This window comes from Acinonyx jubatus, chromosome D4, assembly GCF_027475565.1.
Source record: "Acinonyx jubatus isolate Ajub_Pintada_27869175 chromosome D4, VMU_Ajub_asm_v1.0, whole genome shotgun sequence".
NCBI classification, from domain to species: domain Eukaryota; kingdom Metazoa; phylum Chordata; class Mammalia; order Carnivora; family Felidae; genus Acinonyx; species Acinonyx jubatus.
The window spans coordinates 3,080,544-3,101,023 of record NC_069391.1 but is presented as its reverse complement, the minus strand read 5'-3'; the positions used below and the strand labels follow the sequence as shown (position 1 = coordinate 3,101,023).

The 20,480-nt window shown below is 62.0% G+C and overlaps 1 protein-coding gene across 3 annotated transcripts in view; it reads right to left on the bottom strand.

Moving 5' to 3' along the window:
• Positions 1 to 16,631, bottom strand: part of COL5A1 (collagen type V alpha 1 chain) — a 148,116-nt gene extending 131,485 nt beyond the window's left edge. For 2 of the 3 annotated variants that reach the window (XM_027051684.2, XM_027051685.2), the window contains exon 1: positions 16,151 to 16,630. In XM_027051684.2, coding sequence (XP_026907485.1) covers positions 16,151 to 16,268 — 118 coding nt within the window. In that variant the 5' untranslated portion in view covers positions 16,269 to 16,630. Of the gene's footprint in view, positions 1 to 16,150 lie in introns of all 3 variants that reach the window. The other variant, XM_053204424.1, reaches the window with a different exon arrangement.
• Positions 16,632 to 20,480: the final 3,849 nt, after the last annotated feature.

The following is a 20,480-nucleotide window of genomic DNA, read 5'->3' as shown; positions in this document are numbered from 1 at the left end:
CCGGTCTACGCGGCTCTGGCGACGGGAACGGGCCACCTCAGTCCCCTGCCCTGCCAGCCCGTGCCACCCTGCCGGCCCGCTACAGGTGTCTGCGTACATTCGCGTATCAACGGGGAAAAAGCCAAGACCCGCGGAAGTTGCCAGGCGGTTTTCGTGTTCTGACAGATACCGCAACCGCCTGGCGTGGACGGACAGCGTGCGAGGGCACCCGCTTCGCCTCCCTCCCTGCAGCCGAAGTGTGTGCTGTCTGTGTTGGTTCCTCGTCCGCCTGCCCAGGGGGGAGCGTGTCCCCCGGGGTCTCACCTGCATTCCTTGCCAGGGAGCCAGCATCCGCTTGTGCATTTAGAGACTATCCGTATCTTCCTTCCTAAGAACTCTTCGGGTCTTTTCTGCATCTCCTTTTCTGGAGGAGGGAGGGGTGGTTCTAGCCTTTTCTTACTGACTTAGAGGAGTTGTAAGTATTACAGCAGATCAACCCCTTCTCTGTGACACACGCTCACATTCCACTTTCTTTTTCTGGCTTCCTTTCTTTCTTTCTTTCTTCTTCTTTCTTCCTTCCTTTTTTCTTTCTTTCTATCTGTCTCTTTCTTTCCTCCTTCCTTTTTCTTTCTGTCTTTCTTTTTGTCTTCCTTCCTTCTTTCTTTGTCTTCCTTCCTTCCTTCTTTTCTTTTGTCTTCCTTCCTTCCTTCTTCTTTCTCTTTCTTTCTGTCTTCCTTCCTTCTTCCTTCCTTTTTCTTCCTTTCTTTGTCTTTCTTCCTTCCTTTCTTTTTCCTTCTTTCTTTTTCTTTCTTCCTTCCTTCTTTTTTCTGTCTTCTTTCCTTCCTTCCTTTTTATCTTTCTTCCTTCCTTCCTTTTTCTTTCTTTCTTTTTGTCTTTCTTCCTTCTTCTTTCTGTCTTCCTTCCTTCCTTCTTTCTTTCTTCCTTCCTCTTTCTTTCTCTTTCTGTCTTTCTTTCTGCCTTCCTTCCTTTCCTTTCTTTCTTTCTTTCAGTCTTTCTTTCTTTCTTTCTGATTGGTTGTTTCGGGTTTTGTTTTGGAACTCTTGACACTTATGGAGTAAAACTTTTATTTTCTTTTACAACTTCTGGGGTTTCTGTCGTACTGGGAATGGCGTTCCCACCCCCAGATTGTAACACCCAGTCTCCCACGATTCCTTCTGGGAGAGAGCTCTGCGATTTCGTTTGCACAGTTCCCATCTCTGATCCATCTGGAACGCGTTTAGATGCAAGAGGAAGGCAGGGTCCAGATGGTGTGTTCGCTCTTCCAGCCCATTTCAGTGACTAATCCTTTCGCTCCCGGCCAACGGCCAATGTGAAGGCCACCTTTATCAAGCCCTGAATTCCTGCGGGGGCTGTGCCTTAACACCCACAGAGTAAAGGGCCACCCAGAGCCCCCCTTCATGCCCACATGGGGCGGGGGGGAGTCTGCTGCTCACCTAGCCCCCAGCACACTCTCCTCCCCACCAGAGAATAGCCTGAGGGAGGAAGCATGAGCCACCGGGGTAGATGCAGCTCGGGTCAAGTCCAAGGCAGCGTGCCCCACGAACACAGCCCCTTACAGTATCAGGAGATGGAAATGACCCAGGTCCAACCACAGGAGACACTGTCAGGGAATCAGGCTTTTTACGGCGGCCATGACGGAGGACGGAATGCTGTCCTTATACGGTGAGGGGAGAGCGTCCAAATCGGGACTTGTGCTGGGACTCTTCAGCCTTCTCCTTGCAGGGGAGGGCGCTGGGCGGGGCCGGGGCTGCGCCCTGATTTCCAGCCCAGCCGCCACACCTCTCCCTCAGTGCCCTCCTCTCTGTGCTCAGACCCAGTAGAGTTTGAGTGTGGGGATTACCAGTGAGTTTTATTTCCTCTATACTTTTCTTTTTCCACAAGGACTGTTACAAAAATGCATCCTCCTTCATTAAAAAACATACACCATTAAAGAAGGAGGAGGAGGGGAAGGCATCTAAGGAGAGGGTGCGCCCCTCCCTCCCGGACATGGCCTCAACGGGACACAGCTGGCATCTCTGCACAGCCCCCCCAACACCCGGCCTGGTGGGAGCTCCCCCCGCCCCTCCCGGCCCCGCCCCTCCTCTGAGTGTCCACACCGTGTCCCCCAGATGCCCTGGGCAGCACAGCTCACCCCCAAGTCCCAAGTTCCAAGTCCAGGCACACCAGCAGCCTGGCCACAACATGCCCTCAGAGCCACCGTGCACACAGCCGGGAGGTCTCGGGAAGGATGTGGACAGGGACACGGAAACAGACAGGCCGGGGGCCAGCCCGGTCCTGGCCCGGCCCATGCCGTCAGCCGGGGTCTTCGACTGGCTTCTGACCCCCGGTCTCCCCAGCACTCAACAGGCACTGCTCTTCCTCTCTCGGGGCAGCAGGGGGCTGGGGGGTCAGGACGGGGCAGCACAAGGGAGGTGAGCCTTGCTTAGACTGAGGCACGCCAGGGCCTGCCACGCACTGACCACGGCAGCCCGGGTCTCCCCCTCGCCCCGGGGCCAGGCGGCATGTCCCTGCATCCAACTGAGCCGCACAGCCGTGTGCAGGCTCTGGTGCTCGGTAAATGCCCGGCGGCCTTCAACCAGCCCCTGGGCAAAGCTGCGCACGATGCCCGCCCAGCGGGCAAGCGCACAGAGCAGGTGAGCCGCACGCTCATCCACAGCCCCGGAGTCCGGTTACGGCCTCGGACGCGGAGTCTGCGGCCCAGCAGAGACGCCACGGACGCCAGGTCCAGGGCGCCGTTTCCGGGCCAGAGCGCTCTGGGAGAGTCAGCTCCCTCCCATCCCGATGGGGCAGCTGCCACGCCGCCCCCTCCTTCCAGAGTAGTGACGGCTGAGGCCGGGCCGGGCCGGGTCGGGTCGGAAGAGGCAGGAGGGCCCAGGGGCCGCGGGACGTGGGGGCGGAGAAGGACCCCGGAAGCCCTTACCTCGGGCCTGCTCTCTGTCTCCGTGCTCACCCCCGCCCCACGGCCTCCCCACGGGCCCTGGGCCCTGAGCTGTGCGCTGGGCAAGGTCAGGAGCACTCAGGGAGGGAGCTCACCCCGTGCAGCTGGGTCCCGCTGGGCCAACCCTCCAGCTCAGAGTTTCCCAAGGCGCCGAGAAGAGAAGTCACAGTGGGGAGGAAGGGGCAGCAGGACAGAGAACAAGCATGAGTCGTCAGAGAAAAATGTGCGAGAGCCTGGTGCCTGACATACCCCAGAGATGGGCCGCTGCTCCGCACAGCACGGGCCTCAGGGCCCTGCCCGGGTGCAGTCGTTCACGGGCTGTTTACACTACCGCCGAAATCAGATCAGGAAATATTTTAACAAGTGACTGGAAAAAGACCAGACTACCCCTCTTCGGAGGGTTTTCATCTTTATTTTCTTGCCGAGATATTGACCAGGCACCAGTGTTTATGGAGATGGAGAAAGGCACAAGCCTGGAGGCCGGGGCTTTCGCTGGGGCTCAAATTCGGCACAGGGAGGACTGGGTCATGGGAACCAAGAGGTGGACAGAGGAGTGAGCCCGGGCTCTGCAAAAGCAGCCGCCCCAGGGAGGCGGCTCGGAGCGTCGCACGTGCGATCCTGGGGTCCGCGTGCGGGAGGCAGCGTCCCGGAGGCAACAGGACCGACCACGTCACCCACCTGCACGTCCCGCAGAACCGAAGTGGTTCAAGGTAAGGGCTCAGGAAAGAAACAGAGGCCTGGAGAAGGGCAAGCAGAAGCCTATTTAAGGAATTCCAAAACGGGGAGGAGAGAGATTCTGGAAGTGATTTACGGGGTATGATTGATCCCAGAATTAAAGGAGGCCTGGAGAGGGTCATCTGGAGAGCTGGCAGCTAAGGAGCTGGGTGACGACTGGGAAATTTTCCAGAAGACCAAGTGGGAAGGGGTTGGCCGGAGGAGGCGGCCTGGGGTACTCAAAGCCACGTTCCAATCTCAGGTCTGTTCCTCGTTAGCTGAGTCACTGGACGGATCCCCACCATACGGACCTGGTGGGAGCAAGCGATCCCGGGTGGAAAGCCCCCAGCACAGAGGAGGCGCTCGGCACGCCAGCCAGCTACGTGTCCCTGGGACCAGAGACACCAGAAGAACAGTGCTCACACCTGCTTAAGGGCACACGTACACACAGGCACACACCGTGCACAAGCTGGTCACTTGCTGGGGGACCCCTCGAGAGACCTGGGATGGTCCGATTGCCGTGTGAAGCGTGTCACCGAGCGCAGATTCACGTCAGGGCAGGACAACCCAGGGGAGCCCTGAGCCCAGACTCCGATCCGCCAAACCACGGGCCCCACCGTTCCCCAGGCTGGGCACCCAGACGAGACGTTCTTCCACACCTGCGCAGCCAAATCCCAATCCCTCCGCCGCCTCTCTCCCTGGGCCCCTCCAGGGGTACCACACCCGGGACGGCCATCTCTGCCAGCCAGCGTGGCACTCTCCTCCTCCCCCAGGATAGCCCGGGCCCCCTCTCGCCTGCCCATCCTTCCCTCAGGGTCTGGGAAGCCCTCTGGGTTCAAGCCCACACGACTACCTACAGAGCCCCCCACCCCCACCCCCGACACCGCGTGTGGTGAATCGTGCCCCTTGACGGGACCCATGCCTAGGGGTGCCTAGAACCGTGGCCCCTTGGTCTCAAATAAATTGAAACCCCCTGACTCTTCCAAGTAGAGGGGTCTGGCCCGTGCGGTGGGGCAGCTGTGTTACCCAAGCAGCAAAGTTCCCGAGGCAGCAGACCGATGCTCGAGGAGGCATGATCCGTTTTAAGAGCAAACCAAGAGGAGAACTCTCTTGATCCCCGGTCCCTGGCAAGCCCGCAGACCCTCCCTGGCTGCTGGGACCCCTCGTAGGCATTTTGCCAATAAGATGAAGTCTGGGCCCAGAAACCAGGCCTCGGGGCATCGGTTTCCTCGGGGCTTTTTAGTTTCCTTTCCTGGAATGTTGACAGTTTAAAGATGTAGATGAGGTGCTGGTCCAGCCTCCCTGACCTAGGAGAGGTTACGGCTGGGCCACAGCGGCTTGCCTCTTGGGACACCCGATCGACCGCTCGACCCCCACGCTGCCCACAGAGGGCAAGGCTGCTTAAAGCGACCCCACCCTGATCTTTCGCAACATCTGGCTGTGGCTGGCACAGATAGAGCCCCACATGCCCCTTTCATCGTGTGTCAACTGACATTAAACAGGCAAGACCTACCTGGCTAGGATCCTCTCCCCCTCTCTTTCCTTCCCAGTTAAATGGAAAGAATGAGTCAGACCAGGGCAGCTCACCCCTCGTACAAACACTGGCCTCGCAGCCGAACGCAGGGCGCAAGACCTAACCCCACAGACCTCATCTAAGAAGTATGAGGAGGGCGCCGTGGGGCCCAGGACCCAGGCTGGCTTCGTCCTGCCCTCGGGCCCGGCACCCGCCACCAACCAGGACCTGGGGAGGCACACGGCGGGCAGAGAGGTCACCCACGGTGGTCCCCAGGCTTCACCAACCTCCCCCATCAGCCGCCTGTTACCTAGATGAAGACCCCAGAAAAGAAGGCGGTGGTCATGCCTCCGATGGGGCCGAAAGCCCCTCCCCTGGCTGTGAGGTCTACCCTCTGGACTCCGACTCCCCAAACAGGGCCTGGATACATGGGATTTCCATAACGGAAACGCTATCGAGGGCCCCAACTCTGCCACTTACTAGCACTGGGGTTTCTGTGGGCCTCAGTCTCCTGGCCTGGGGGATAGAGATGACACCTTTTCCCTTGGAAGGATGTCATCAGGACAAAACGATACACAGAAGCCCTCAGGAGACGGGAAACGGAAGGAAGAAAAGTCCTAGAGACTCTCACCCTTGGCCTTCAGAGAAACTTCTCAAGCAAGCACACCTCCCACCTGGGTCACATCTGGGTCACATGCTGTTCCCGCCTCTGTTCCCAAGGAGAGGCCTGTGGAGCCCAGGGTCTGACTGTCCCTCAGCTGCCCTCCGGCCGATCAGAATGGTGGGTGGGCCCCACAGCCTGCAGGACAGTCAGGCCAGACGGCCTGTCCCCACGTCCCCGGCCCTCTCGGGGTGGGGGGGGGCTGGTAAGAACCCGCCAGCATGTGCCCTCCAGCCCCCGCACAGCAGCCCTCCCAGCACCTGTCCACAGGGACAGGCCCACGGCGCTGCAGGGAGGGAAAGGGCCGGCTGGTTCTGAGCCGGGAGACCCACCTCGGGCCTGGCCTGCGCTGCCCCCAGCGTGCTCCCCCTCCCCATGCCGGTCCTCGTGTCACTGACACAATCAGAAATCAACGAAATAAGGGAAACGGAGAGGGTCTCCACCATGAAGTGACTTTCGCTTATTTCCGGTGAGCAAGGAAGCTTTCGGAAGCTCGAAGGCCCTGCAGTTTGTGGCATAAGGGTGAAACCCACAGGCTCTGGAGGCTGGGTCCCAGCACTTTCCACCGTGGGTGCTGCCGTGAGGTGTCTGGCAAATGGCAGCCACCCGCCCTGGGCAGACCTGAGATGCTCCAGCCCCGCGGGTCCCGGGACGAATCTGTGAGGTTCAACGCCATCCCCTCAAGGTGCACACCCAAGACAGCTGGGCTCCCCTCCCGGCCGTGGACACGGGGCCTGGATGCCAGGGCACCACTTCTCGGCAGCCTTCGACCCCAGGAACCCCCAAGCCCTCTAGTTCTGAGTTGATTCATCTGCAAAACAACCCCGAGGGCAGAGGCCAGACCACCGACTCCCAGTAAGACATCCAATTCCTTCCCCAGGAGCCCGGGCATGTCTGCCGTCCCGGCCTCGCCCTGCTGGGCCAAGGAATGGGCCCCCGGTAGTTCCCTGGTATCCAATGCCGTAGAAGGCTGGACGGCAGTCCCCGGGGATGCTATCTGTGAAATGCACCCCTCCCCCTCCCGGATTCGCCCCTCCGTCACTGGCCGCGCCCTTTGCACTAACTGGGCAGCGTCCTCCGAGGTCCTGCCCTTTGCACTAAGTGTTTAGCTTCTGAGGTCCAGCTGCAGCCTTGAACCGGGAAGCAGAAGCTTTATTCCCACCTTCCACTTTGCAGAAACCACCACCCCTGCCTCCCTGAGCTCCGCGCGTAGTTACAATGGTATGAAACAGCAGCAATGATACATGACGGCTGTTATTATTACATGGTAACAACTGCAGTGACAACCCCGACGACAGCAGCTACTGCTGTTAACGCGACTCTGCATCTGCCCGGCTGCACTGAACACGGGATGTGGGACACCCCGCTGAGGGCTCTACGTCCACACACAGGCGGCCAGCGCTGATCCTCCTGGCCGCCCCTCTGCGTGGTCGATTAAACCAACTCTCCTGGCCGCCCCTCTGCGTGGTCGATTAAACCAACTCGGATCAGAGAGGTGCAGCAAACCCTGGAGGTCACCCAGCCAGGGGTGCTCACCTGCCCTCGTGGCCCCTGAAGCCGCTGTCCTAGGCCCTGTGTGCTGGCTCATCGATGTCTCCCACACTCATCCCCTGAACTTCCCTTTCAAAGCCAAAGACGTGGCGGACTTCGGGAGGGACGGGAAGAGCGGGGGCCAGAGGAGGTGCAGACCCGGGCTCCGTCGTCTGCTCTCGTCCTCGGGGATCCCCGGTGGAGCCCACTCAAAGCCCCACCTCGCAGGAAACCAGACCTGCTCGCCCGCCTCCTTGGCTCCCGGTCAGTCCCAGAAAGCACCAGGCAAGCCAGGGCCCCAGACCCGGAGAACTCCAACCCTCTGCAAAACGCCAGCAAAGCTGCAGCCTTGGGACCAGCCCTTGGGGCGAGGACATTCCTGAGGGTTGGGGGAAGCCTTGCTACAGCTGAATGACAGCCGCACAGGCGCTGGGGCGGCCGGGAGGGGACCCCACCCACAGCCTGCAGACCGAGCCTCGCCTGCCTGCGCACCCTGCTCTGCTGTTTGGCCCCAGCCAGCTCTGGGCAGCAGCCTGCGCGCCCCGGGGACGCGGGGCCACGCAGGAACAGCACTGCCGGTGTCCTCCTGTCTCGGGAGTGTCCCACCCAGGGCCTGGAACAGGTGGACAGTCCAGAGCCCAGGAGCCCAGCCCACGTCTTCCTTGGGCCTAACGAGCACCAAGAAGGGTGAGGTCTGAGTTCTCTCCCGCGGCACCTTCATGAGCCCCTGTGGCCCAGCTCCGCGGCCCGAATGAGCTCCCCTGCATCTACCCACGTATACTGACGCCCTGCACTTACCACGCGGCAATAATAACTGTGAGAGCCGGCACTGTGATGGTGCAATTCCTGTGTGACATCCCCCCGCCCTTCCAACAGTCTTCTGAGACAGGTGTCGCTTCTATGCCCATTTCACAGATGGGGAAACTGAGGCACAAAGAGGCGCTCAGAGGTGCCTCGGCACCCGGCACTCGGGATAGGTAAGACGCGAGCACCCTGCCCTCCCGGCTCCCGAGGGAACCGAGAGCGTGGCCATCGGCCGCACGACCCGCCTCTCCAGGCCCCTGAATTCTGAGCTCATCCATGCATCCTCCCTCCTGCACGGACACGTCACAAAGAGGGAAGTACTCACGCTGAACATGCTGGGCAGAGTCTCCAGCTGAGCGTGACGTGATGTCAAGGGCCAGTGCCACGGTCACCGGGGTTGGGGGGGGGGGGCTGGATGGCACGAGGCTCACCGCCGCTGACACCACTCGACCCCGTGCAGATTATGGGGACTTGTGTTACCTTTGACGTTTCCCCTAATCGCCGCTTCCGGAAGGTGGGGCCACCCGGAAGAATGTAGGGCAGACACAGGAAGCGGGGGGAGCCTCTGCCCCCCCCTCGTCCGTCCCGGCCCTGCTCCCCTTGTAGGCGTCCCCCACCATTTATGCGGAAGCCTACAGCCTACCTGTTCAGGTGAGGGAGGCCGACCCTGAGAGAGCGCTGGCCTGTCCCACCCTCTCCCTCTCGGGCTGACCCCAGCGCCTCCCCTGGAGCCCCCTGCCCGCCTCACCAGCAGTGCCCACCCCCCAAGCCGGCCCCGCCACACTGGGTGCCCAAAGAGGACCCACACACTCCCTGCGGTCAGTGAAACCTAGCCACTCTCCCAGCAGAACTGAGTGCAACGGGCCTTATTTAATAAACTATACATCTGAACAACAAAATAAGTCCCTGGAAAATAACCCCGTTTGGAAATCCTGTTCCCACACCTCCATCCTAGAAAGCGCCAGCCACCCCGGCCCTCTGGTGCGCGAGCGCTCTCTGGCCCAGGAGACACGGGGGACGCTGTCCCTTCCTCCCCTGCACGAAACTAGCTGAGGCTGGGCCACACTGTCCTCAGGAGGACGCGGCGTCCACGAGGGAGCTGGCTCGCAGAAGCAGCCCCCGGAGGAAGCTGGGGCTCCCCTAAGCATCTCACGCTGTGTCCAGAAAACTCAGAACTGGGAAAAGCAAAGAAGAAACCGAACGGGAAAGAGATCGCGGTCACTGCAGCCTGGGCACACCCTGAGGACATGAGAAAACACCTTCCCCAGAGGCACAAACATTGCTCTGGCTTCCCTGAACCACACATTGAGGTCCAGGCGGCCCTTCCTTGTCCCTCAGCTCCCTGCACTGCCCGCCCCTGCACAAGGCTCAGGGCTCTGGGCTCCCGGCTGTCCCCACACCCAGGTTCCGGGAACCGACCCAAGCTGGCCAGGGCACCAAGGGCCCACTGGACGCACAGCCACCCCCTGTCCTCCCCAGGAAGGTCTTGACCTTCAGCCAGGCGCAGTGCCCTGGGAACAGACCAGCCCAGGATCAGTAAGGAGGAGACCCGAGGCAGAGGCTCCCAGGCTACCCACCTGGGACCGTGGGCGGGGGGGGGGGGGGGGGGGGGGGGGGGGGGGCGCAGACCTCGCTTTCAAGCACAAGGCCAGAAACAAAAGCCAGAAGCTGCCGAGACCCCCTCGCCTGGATCTGAGAATGGCATCTCACCGGCACCGGTGAGGGTCCTATACCAGCAGGAGGGCAAACTCACCCCAGGGACCGACCCCAACAACCACGGGGGGGAGGGGGCCTGGGCCGGATAGTGCCTCTCTCTGATTGGTCGATAGCACTCCCTCCCTGCTGGCCAATGTTTCACTACCTCCCACTTCGCACTTCCCCGGACACAATCACCTGTTCTGGAGTCCGATTTGCGCACCGCGCCGGAAGTTCCTGTGCTGCAGGGACGCTCGCCTGCACCTGCCGCCGGTGCCCGGCCCAGACCTAGGTCGCGTTAGAGGTCCGCAAACACTTCCGGCCTAAGCGCGGCCACTTCCGGCCTAAGCGCGGCCACTCCCGGCAAGGGCCAGCCTCTCCTGCGGTTCCCTGGGACCCCTCTCTCCCGGGCAGCGCCTGCCCGAGCTGCACCGTCGGCAGGATGCAAGACGATTACTTCCCACCTTCCAGTTGGGTTGAAACGCCCTCTTTCTGTCATTGTGAGATCGCTCTTTTTACAACGCAGGCTGGGAGGTTGAACATGGAAGTCACTCCTGGTGCAGGCACACATTTGTGGCGTTCGGTAAAACGACAGACGACATGAGGATCCCTGTTGCCAAAGTGCTGGCAGGGAAGACCAGGCCAGAAGAGTGACAGTCCCAGGCATGAAACACAGGTCCTGGCATCAGAAAACAAAGGGACCCTCCGAGTCCTGCACGCAGACGTCGCAGTGCCCCCTGGAGCTCCGCAGAAGGAGATTTTGGAGAAACTGGGTCAGACCGGGTCCATCTCTTGGGTCTGAGTCACCGAAGAATGGCGACATTCGCTTCTAATGTGGGGTTATTACTTAGGATGGGAATCGGCCAGAAAAACTACTGGGTGAGTCAAAGCTGATGGGGCGATGCGTCAGACCGTGTGACCCCCACGACCACACGTCCACGCACATCCACTCACGTCTGACCGGGCGTTCATTCATTCCATAAATGGCTCTCCAGCCACCTCCGCGGAGCTGGTGCATAAACAGCGTCTGGGTCTGCAAAGCCGCCATGTGCACCCACCGCAGAGAAAACCCTCCCGGTGCACCAGCCATCGCGGCCAGTTGCACAGGCTCGTGGGCTGCTCTCGTTCACTCACCGGGGGACATTTCCCGTGCCACCTCTTCTCCTGTTTCTCCCGGGAGGGGGATACGGGCGCCACTGCCCACAGGAGAGACAGGGAGCCACTCACACAGCCGGCCGGTGAGCAGGGCCAGGTGCCCGGCACCAGACCCCATAACACGGCTTCGTGTCGCCTCAGGGCCCGGGAAACACAAAGTGGATACTGAGCTCACTCTGCGCTCTGCACGTGTTATGCATCGAGCCCTCACCAAAACTCCTGCAGGACACGTGATCATCACCCCCTTCTAAAAAAAAAAAAAAAAAAAGGGAAACTGAGGCACGGGGAGGCTAAATGCACGGTTGGTAGGAGGGGAGCCGTGGGGAAGCAAACCCAGGCTGGCCGGCTCCAGCCGCCCGCCCCGAGCATCACCCACACCCCAGTCCTTATGCTGTGCCCGCAGCAAGGGCACATCTGCCCGTGAGAAGGGCCAAAGCAGGCTCCGCCTTCAGGACCTCAGGCTCCCCTCCCGCTGAGCCAGGCCAGACAGTGCGGACACCGGACGAGTGGCTCATCCGGGGGAACAAAAATAAGGAGGAAAAGAGAAACCCTGGTGTCACGCCGCCCCCCTGTGAGGAAAAACATGTCATCAAATGATCAGGCCCAGCAGGACCCCGCTGGCCCCGCCACAGGACCCGCAGCCCCGGCGTTCTCCCCCCCCCACCCCCCCCACCCCCCCCCCCCCCGGGCTCCACGGCCACGGTTCATCTCAGCACCACCCATTGAGCGGGCGTGGCTCACGGCAAGGAGAGAAATGTCACCTTGCCCCCGGCTCCCCACATACACCAGGCCCGGCACACAGGACAGCCTCAGGAAACCACGCAGACACAGGCACGCGCAGGCGCACCGACACACGCACGGACACGTGGGTCCCCGCGCGTGGGCACATCACACACACGCACCTGCTCCCACACGCACACACAGACACGCACACGGGTGTACCGCCCTCAAAGGGGCTCGTAGCACATTTTCGCACATGTTGCCACACGTGGCCTGGCCACATGAGCCCAGGAGGCGACGCGGGTGGGAAAGCGTCCCCACCACGCAGACGGGGTCCCACCCTGACTCAGCGGGATGACCGAGCCTCCTTCCGCTGCGCTTCTTCGGGAACAGTCACATTTAAAGCCCATCGTGGCAACTGTGCTCTGTCCCTTCTGCAGAAATGCCACCCAGAAGAGCACGCGGAATAACGTCCTACGTAACTCGGGGGCTCACTGTGCATCGGGCACGTTCCACACGAGCGACTGTCAAACCAATTCTCCCCACTTTCCGGAGGGGAAAGCTGAGGCAAATGCTCCGTTGGCACTGCCCTCCCAGCTGCCCACACTGCTCCTGGGGCTCATCTCCCCTCACATCTAACTGCCCATCCCCAGCACAGGAACCCAAAGTCGTGGCCAGAGGCGCCCCACCCGAGCCGAGACTGTCACTTGGCACACGGGCCCCCACGCACGGGCAGAGAGGGTTAGGGCAGCCCCCCGGGTCTCCACTCGTCCCCCAAGAGACCCCCTCTTTTGTCACTGCAGCCCCTTCTGCTGGCACCGCCTCCCTGGACAAGCGGTGCTGGGGGCGCCCTGCCAACCAAGCTAATGAGGGGCTTTCCAGCCAAGGGAAGCAGCCCCAGAGAACACAGAACACCAGAGCAGAATTTGGGATGTCCTGCCAAGAAGGAGGGGTGGACAGGAGTAAAGCCAGAGGTGGATGAAGGCACCTGCTAAGGGAGGGGAAGAAGAAGAAGGAAAAGGCCAAGTTTAGTGTCACCCCCTCCAGGAAGCTTCCCCAGATCTCCCCAATGGGGCCAACCCTCCCAGATGATTTAAAGTGACACTTGGCACCAAAATGAACAGTGAAACAAACACACGTGCTGCCCAGAGGACTTGGGGGCTCCTGCACCGAGGAGCCCGCCCCCGCTCACCTCTGTCCTCCCATAACCCTCCAGGCCAGGGTGCAAAGGCCTTCCGGGTCCAGGTAGGTCATGCAGATGAGCGAAAGGCCAACTAAAGAGAAGGAACAGGACAGTGTAGACTGCTTTCAATCTGGTTCCTCTTGAAGGCATTCCAGTGAAAAAGGAGGGAGGAGGGAGGGAGGGATAAGGGATGGAGGAAGTTGGGACCTAAACACTGTTGGCCAAAGGCAACTCATCCTTCACCCCAGGGTGGGGGGGGGTGCACATGTGGCAGAACCGCCCCCTCCCCCTGCATCTGCTGCTCTGGGCACCAGGCGTCCCCCAGGGAGAGCTGATAAATGGATGTGAAGTGAAAAGGTATCCCCCCCTCCCCCCTTAAGTCAAAGGCGCTAAGGCGCGGCCATGCTAAGCAGAAAGGAGACCCTCGCTCAGTGCCCAGATGCAGAAGTCACACAGACCCAGAAACTGGGCTCCCGAATCTTGCAGGTCTGTGGGAGGGTCCGGTGACATGATGCGGGCACAAGGCCAGGCAGATGCCAGCACATCCGTTGTGATGTGCAGTTAACACATGCAGTGGTCTGGAGCGGGGCGGGGGGGGGGGGGGGGGGGGGGGGGCGGGCCTGCTTTGCTCCTTAAATGCAAACCCAGGGTGCCTCAGGGTATAGGTGATCATCGCTAGTCTGCCCTCTAACTGTTCTGTTATTAAGTGGGGGGAGGGAGGGGGGGACAGTCTGCTCCCCACCCCCTCAGCTCCAGCCAACAGTGTCTGTGATCCAGGGAGGAGGCAGGGCCAGACGGCCAGAAGGCAGGGGCGGGGCAGGCGGGCATCAGCTGTGCTGGGCTAGGGCGTGGCCGCGGTGCTTGTCCAGAAATATCTGAAGGGTGGGGTAACGGGGCAGGCTCTGGCCGGCACCCCAGGAACAGCCCTGGAGCAACATCACAGGAGAAGGGACTTCGTGCCCCGCACCCGAAGAAACTCCTGCCTGGGGCCCCCGCTGGGTGGTCAAAGCCACTGGGCAGTGACCACAGCTCCGGCCCCGCCAGCCACTGAGATCTGGACCAGATGAGGGACAGGGCTCCAGGGAGCCAGCCTGGCCTCTGAACTCCTCCCACTGACTGCTCTCTTCTGGGGAGGAGGGAAAGGGGGAAGGATGGAAAAGGATGTCTTTCCAGCCAACTTGATTGAGTCAGAGGAAATTTAACCGTTTCGTATCTGTCAAGTCCCACAAAGCTTGGACGACTCTTCCCACAAAATTATTGCAAGAAGCAAGCACGTGACTGGACTCAACCAATGACGGGCCGAGGAGATGACCTCAATTTCCAAATATTGGGGTCACGTTTCATTTCACATACTCCCCTCCACCCGTTACAATGTTAAAGGGCCCCAAATGCAATCTTAACTTTTCATTCCTTCACACACTTGGCCAAGGAGAAGGTAGGAAAAAGAGCCATGTTCAGAGAAAACTCGGAAAACATCTGGCTCATCCCACAACGGAGAAAAGGACAGGCGCCTGGGAGGACCGCTCCCGCCTGCCCACATCTGCGGTGGACAGCCACCCTCCTTGGCCACGCACTGCCCATGACTTCGAGACGGGTCCCGCCCTGGGAGGTGGGACGGGTCTGGGAAACCCGCTCAGGAAAGCGGCTTCTTCACATGCTTCTAACGGTCTTTCTGACCAAAAGCCAAATGAGCAACTCCCGGGCCAGGGGCCAGGCTGCTGCCCCATCCCCTCTGCCACGTTTCTGCTTCCAAGGGGCCGCCCTCGGGAAAGAGGGGGTCGGAGAGGGGGCAGGGACTGCAGGCACAGACAGAGCCCGGGAATGGAGCTGGGGGCCCACTGCAAAACCGCCAAAGGCATGATTCCCCAGCCTGCACCCAGCCCCGGCTTTTGGGGGTGACGACTCCCCTGAAGGGTTCCGTCCTGTGTTCCTGGGGAAAGCCCGTCTGAGGAGCAGGACGGGGCTAAGGCCCTCGGCCACCATGGGGCCCCCACCGACTCCAGATCACTTTCCCGGAGGCCACAGTTATCCCCCCCACCCCGCCTTCAACTGATCCCCGGGGCGTGGGGGTAGGGGGAGTCATTTAGCCCAGGACCTTGGCACGTTGGTGGCAGCCCAGGGATGAGCGAGCAAGTCCCCAGAGCTGGGCTAGGCACCCCTCGGCTCCCACAGGCCCGTGCTGGCTGGACACCCCGACTCCTGCTCATTCTCTTTGGCCCACCACACACCCATCGCACCAGGAAAAAGAGAAAGGGTATCTCAATCGGGAAGTGTAGCATGGAAAGTGATTCTTCCCACATGGCTTCAAATTACAAAGTGGTGGGGACAAGGGGGGTGGGCCGTGGAGCGGCTGGCCAGCTGTGCCCCCCAATTCCCCTGACCTCGCACCAGCAACTCTGAGCCTCGTCTCCAGGCTTGTTAGTGGGGACTTGGGACATTCTGAGACCTCCGATGTCTGAGGCTGTGCAAAGACCCATCCCACAGGTAACCACCAAGGTGATGCTTAGAAGCCAGGGTCCCATCAGGAAGCTGAGTGGGAGGGAGTCAGAGCTACAAGAGTCCAGGCAGGCGCCCAGGGGAGGGGGCTCCTTCCAAGTCAGACCTCTGGCAGGCAAGGGCCCCATCTGTGGACCATCTGAGCCTCTCTGCCCAGACGCCACCACCACCTCCCAGCTCTGTCCCGCAAACCCCATCTCTGGGAGGCAAACCCAAGAACAACTGTCTCCCCGGGGGACAGGAGGTGTGTGTGGGGGGGGGGGGATTCGGAGCAGGGCTGGAGGGGCTGGGGCTTCTGGGATTCCCAGGCCGGGGGCCAGTGTCTCCCCCCCCACCCCGCCCCAGGAGCCTGGCCGGAATTGACGGGCTGCGACTCTAGGGGGCGACCCTTCCCAGTTTTCGGGAGAGGAAGTTCTGCCGGCGCGAGTGATGTGGGACGGAGATACTAAGTTTCGGGACAAAGTTTGCCGGCCTCGCGGACAGACCCTCTCGCCGATCCAGCGCCAGGCCCTTCCTCTGCGCGCGCCGCGGCCCCACCCGGCCGGCCCTCTGGCGCGCAGGGGTACCGCGCTGGCGCGTCTCCCTCCCCGGGCCCCAAGGCTGGCATTCGGAGAGGCGGCCCGCGCGTTCCCCGAGCTCGCGGGTGGCGGGGGGGGGGGGGGGGGGAGGAGAGGGGGGAGAGCGCCCGGGAGGCCGGCGGGGGCCGGGGATGACAGCCGCCCCCGCGCCCCAGCGCCTTACCTGCGCGGCTCAGAGGCGGCGCCCACAGCAGCAGCAGCAGCAGCAGCAGCGGTGGGGACAGCAGCGGGGCGCCCGGGCGCGGCGGGCTGCGCGCTTTCCAGCGGGTGTGGACGTCCATGCCGGCGGGGCGCGGGTCGGGGCGCGCGGGGACGCACGGGGGCGCGGGGCGCGGCCCGGGAGGGAGCGGACTCGGCGGGGACCGCGCGCTCTAGGAAGTCATGGGGAGCAGCCGCCGGCGTTCTCTTTGTGGCGGTGGCCCTCGCGCCGGGGCCGGCTGGCGCGCTCGCCCACGCGCGGAGGGTCGACCTTGGCCCGCGGGGCGGCCGGGACCCCGCTCGGCTCGCCGCCCTCGCCTCCTCGCCCCCTCCGACTCCTTCTCGCCGCCTCCTCGCCGCCGCCGCCCCGCGACCCGCTCCCCGTGCGCGCTCCGCTCGAGCGAGGTCCTGCGCCAGCCGCGGGGACGGGGAGTGCCGACCTCGCCTTGGGCGCCGTGCTCTTTTCCCCCCTAGTCCTCCCTCCCTCCCCCCTGGAAGGCACCCGCCGCGGCTGTCGATCCCCCGCGCCCGCAGCAAATCAGAGCCCGGCGCCGCGCTCGGCCGGGCCGGCCCCCGCCTCCCACTGGGCGCCGCGGGCGAGGGGGCGGGGCCGGCGGGCGAGTCGCGGCGAGGAAGGGGCGGGCCCGGGGCGGGCGCGGGCGCGGGGCGGGGGCGGCGGCCGGCTCTCGGCGAGCGCGCGCGGACGCGCCCCGCGCCGCTCCCCCGGGCCCCCCGCTCTCCCCGCCCAGGTGCCCGCACCTGGCCCACCCGGGGAGCCAGCGTGGAGGGGCCCCGGGTTTGCTCACTCTGGGCTGGGAAAAAAAAAAAAAGTTGCTGCTCAGCCCAACTTTTTCTTTTACGTGGAGGAGCTCCGAGCTCCTCTTCTGGGTGGAGACTGAACTTCCAATTCAGCCAGATCGGGGCGCCCACGACTGAGGCCGACTTGTCAACCCGCCCGGAGGACCCGCCCTCCACCTTCCCCCTCGCTGAGGATTGGGCGTGGGAGCCCAAGTTAGGGTCTGACCTCCCAAGGGTCCCAGAAGGAGCCTGGAGGTTGCACATCTGGGATCCTAATCAGGCGAGGTCGGCCGGCCGGCAACCCACCACCACCACCACCACCACGCCCCTCCTCGCTCCCTCCCGCGCCCTCCCCCCTCCCCCGTGACCCCTCTGCAACAAAAGGAAATCAGAGGGAAGGTGCCCCTCGGGGAGGTGACAGCGGGCAAAGGGGTGAGGGGTCGGGACCCACTGCCCTGGGGACTCCCGCCGGGCACCGGCCTTCACTTCTTTAAGCCCTGGGGAGGGCCCGCTGGACTGGACGGCAGGCTGCCCCTTCTACCAGGCTCCTCAGCCCAGAAAGCCTCCCGTCTGCGACAACTGCAGGGCCCTTCTTACAAAGAGAAGGGGCGAAGGCGTTTTCAGGGGCTCGCCATTCCTGAGCCGTCCAATCCGGACCCCCTAGAGCACACAGTTCCCCCCGGGGTGCTGGGCCAGAGCCGGGGCCGCTCCTTGTCACATCTCCAGGCTGGTGCGAGATTCCCCAAATGCCCTTTCCTGCCCACCATTCCAGAAACAGGGACTTGGGGTGGGGGTGGGGCGTACTTAGCTTTGCTGGGACGGATGGCCACGTGCGGCTTCTGGCATGGGTGGCAGGTGGCTGCTGACCGCTGAGCAGCTCGGCTCCGTATCTGCCGCATGTGCCGTGCCCTTCCTGGTGCCACTAATGTGCGGGGAGGGCCGCACAGACAGACGGGGAGATGTTTGGGGGGCATTAAGTAAAGCAAATTGTTCTTTCCGGTTTTTATATTTCTTTGCTGTTGTTTTTTTCTGTGTAAGTCGTATGTATGATCGGAATTGTGTGAGTGGTGTGCATGCTCGTGTTTATGCATGAGGGGCATGTGTGTGTGTATGTGTGTGTGTGTGTGTGTGTGCAAGCTAGAGCTGGTCCTTTACTTGTATGCACCTTAATGAGATTCTACCTGACATTTCTGAGCCCCCAGCCCCAGCCCTGACAGGCCCCGAGAGTGCCCCCCACCAGTGGGAAGGCCAGCCTCTCTCCATGACTTGGGGTGCTGACACAGGTCAGTGGCCCGGCTACCAGGAAACAGTACAAACTTTCGGGGTTCTAGCTTTTCCCCAAGGACATATGGCACTTCTCGGACAGTCACGTGCGCCTCCATCAGGCAGCCACCCGGAGTCCCTCTCAGTGATGCGCAGAAAGCTTGCCCCTCGTGGCCCTGAGCAGACAGGACAGATGTTATCGTATCCCTGGAGAGCAAGGGGTGTGATGTCTTGGCCAGGCTGATGAAGGTGCGTCTCCATTCCATCCAAGCCCGGAGCTGGGTGGGGAGGCCAGTTTCCATGCCGCCAGGAAATGCAGAGAAAAGTCCCTAAACTGAGCGGCCTGACCTGCCAGGCCAGGACTTAGAACAACTTGACTGTCTGAGTCAACGATTTGAATTCCAGTGAGCACAGTGAAAAGGTCAGCCACCCCACGGGGGACCCAACAGGGTGCGGGGACTTACCCAAAGTACCAGCTCATGTGTGCCGCAGCCAGAGTTTGCACCCAGATGTCCCTTTTGGGTGCGAAACATGCTGATCACCTCGCCCGGGTTCACGCAACAGTGACTGGTGGTGGTTGACCCCAAGCCCAGCATCCCCCGGACCCTCCCGTGACGGATTAAAACAGACGGCCTTTGAGAACTGTTTAATTTGCTCTGGGCCCTAGAGAGTCTGCAGTGAGCAACACACCCGGGTCCCTTTGGCGTGGGCCTGACAGCTGCACAGAGACTCGGTCATCACCTGTGTGGGGAGTGGCCACCTGTCAGCCCACATCTTCTGTAATTCATGCCACGTTCCAGTCTGGCCCATCCCGGTGCCTGTACCTCCAGTCGTGCCTGTACCTTGGCCATGGGAGGGACTCACCAAGATCCGGGGCTCTGTGCACCCCGGCCACGGTCGCAGTATACTTCCCACGGTGCCCGGTGAAGAACGGGACAGGCCAGATGTGCCCCGAGCTCTGCACCTGCGATCCGACCACCCAACGTGCCCCCTGCTGCCGTAAGTTCTTCTACTGACTATCTACGCAGCGGAGTTGTGGTTCACAGAGCGTCCACGAGAGCACCAGGTATCGCCCTCCCCTGGGCTGTTGCGGCCGCCAGCCTCCCATCTTAAGGGGCCGCTCAGCCTCCCAGAGTCATCGCCTGGCTGGGAAAGGGCCGGCCCGTTCCCGAGAAGCCTTCCAAGGCAGCCGGGTTCCCGCCCTCCTTTCCCCGCTGCGGGTGGAAGCTCACGGCCCCACGGACAGGTGGGAGGGACCCGGGTGTCTGCTTGCCCTCCGAGAGTTCACGGTCCGCTGGGGCACCCAGGTGGGCCCAAGGCGTCTGGGGGGCTGCGGCCCAGCAGAGTGAGTGGCCCCCACGCCTGTCCACAGCCTGGGGCTGGGTTCCCTCTGGCCACCCAGGGATGACGCTCCTACCCCGCATCCCACACCTGCAGGTGGTGTCCTGGGATGGGAGTGGCCGACTCAGCTAGGGCCCCAGCGGCAGCCACAGGTGAATTCTCCCCTCTGCTCCTCAGTTTTGTTATCTGAGAAGCAGGAAAGAGGGACCCCTCATCCACGAACCCAGTAGAACATAGATGAGAAGGTGATGGGGCACCGGTGGGCGGGGGCGGGGGGAGCTCCGTCGGTTAAATGACTGACTTGGGCTCAGGTCACGATCTACAGTCTGTGAGTTCGAGCCCCTCGTCGGGCTCTGTGCTGACAGCTCAGAGCCTGGAGCCTGCTTCTGATTCTGTGTCTCCCTCTCTCTCTGCCCCTCCCCAACTTGTACTCGTGTGTGCGCGCACGCCCAAATAAATAAACATGAAAAACATTTTTTTAAAAAATAAAAATGAAAATGAAAAAAGGTGAGCCAGGAAGGCCTCGGAGATGCCAGGGCCCCTCCCTCTCTGCTCCCCGTCCCCCCAGCCCAACCCCCTCCCACATACCCCCCACAGCTGGCCTGTCTTCCTCCCAAACCCCCAGTCAGCAGAGCAAGGACCCTCCCTCTGAGGCAAGAGTTCCAACAGCAGGGTGTGGATGAGCCAGACCTGAGCAGAGACCCTCCTGCCTCACCAGGTGCCTCACTGGGTGTGACCCTGGGGGAGGCTGTCTGCAGAGGGGTGGCCCTGCCGGCTCTGGGGACCCCACCCCTGCCCTGTGCAGCTGTGAGGCTCAGCACACCGCAGGGCTCTCCTTCCACCCTGGGGGCCAAGTGCTATTAATCCCAGGGTAACTTCCGAACAATTACTAG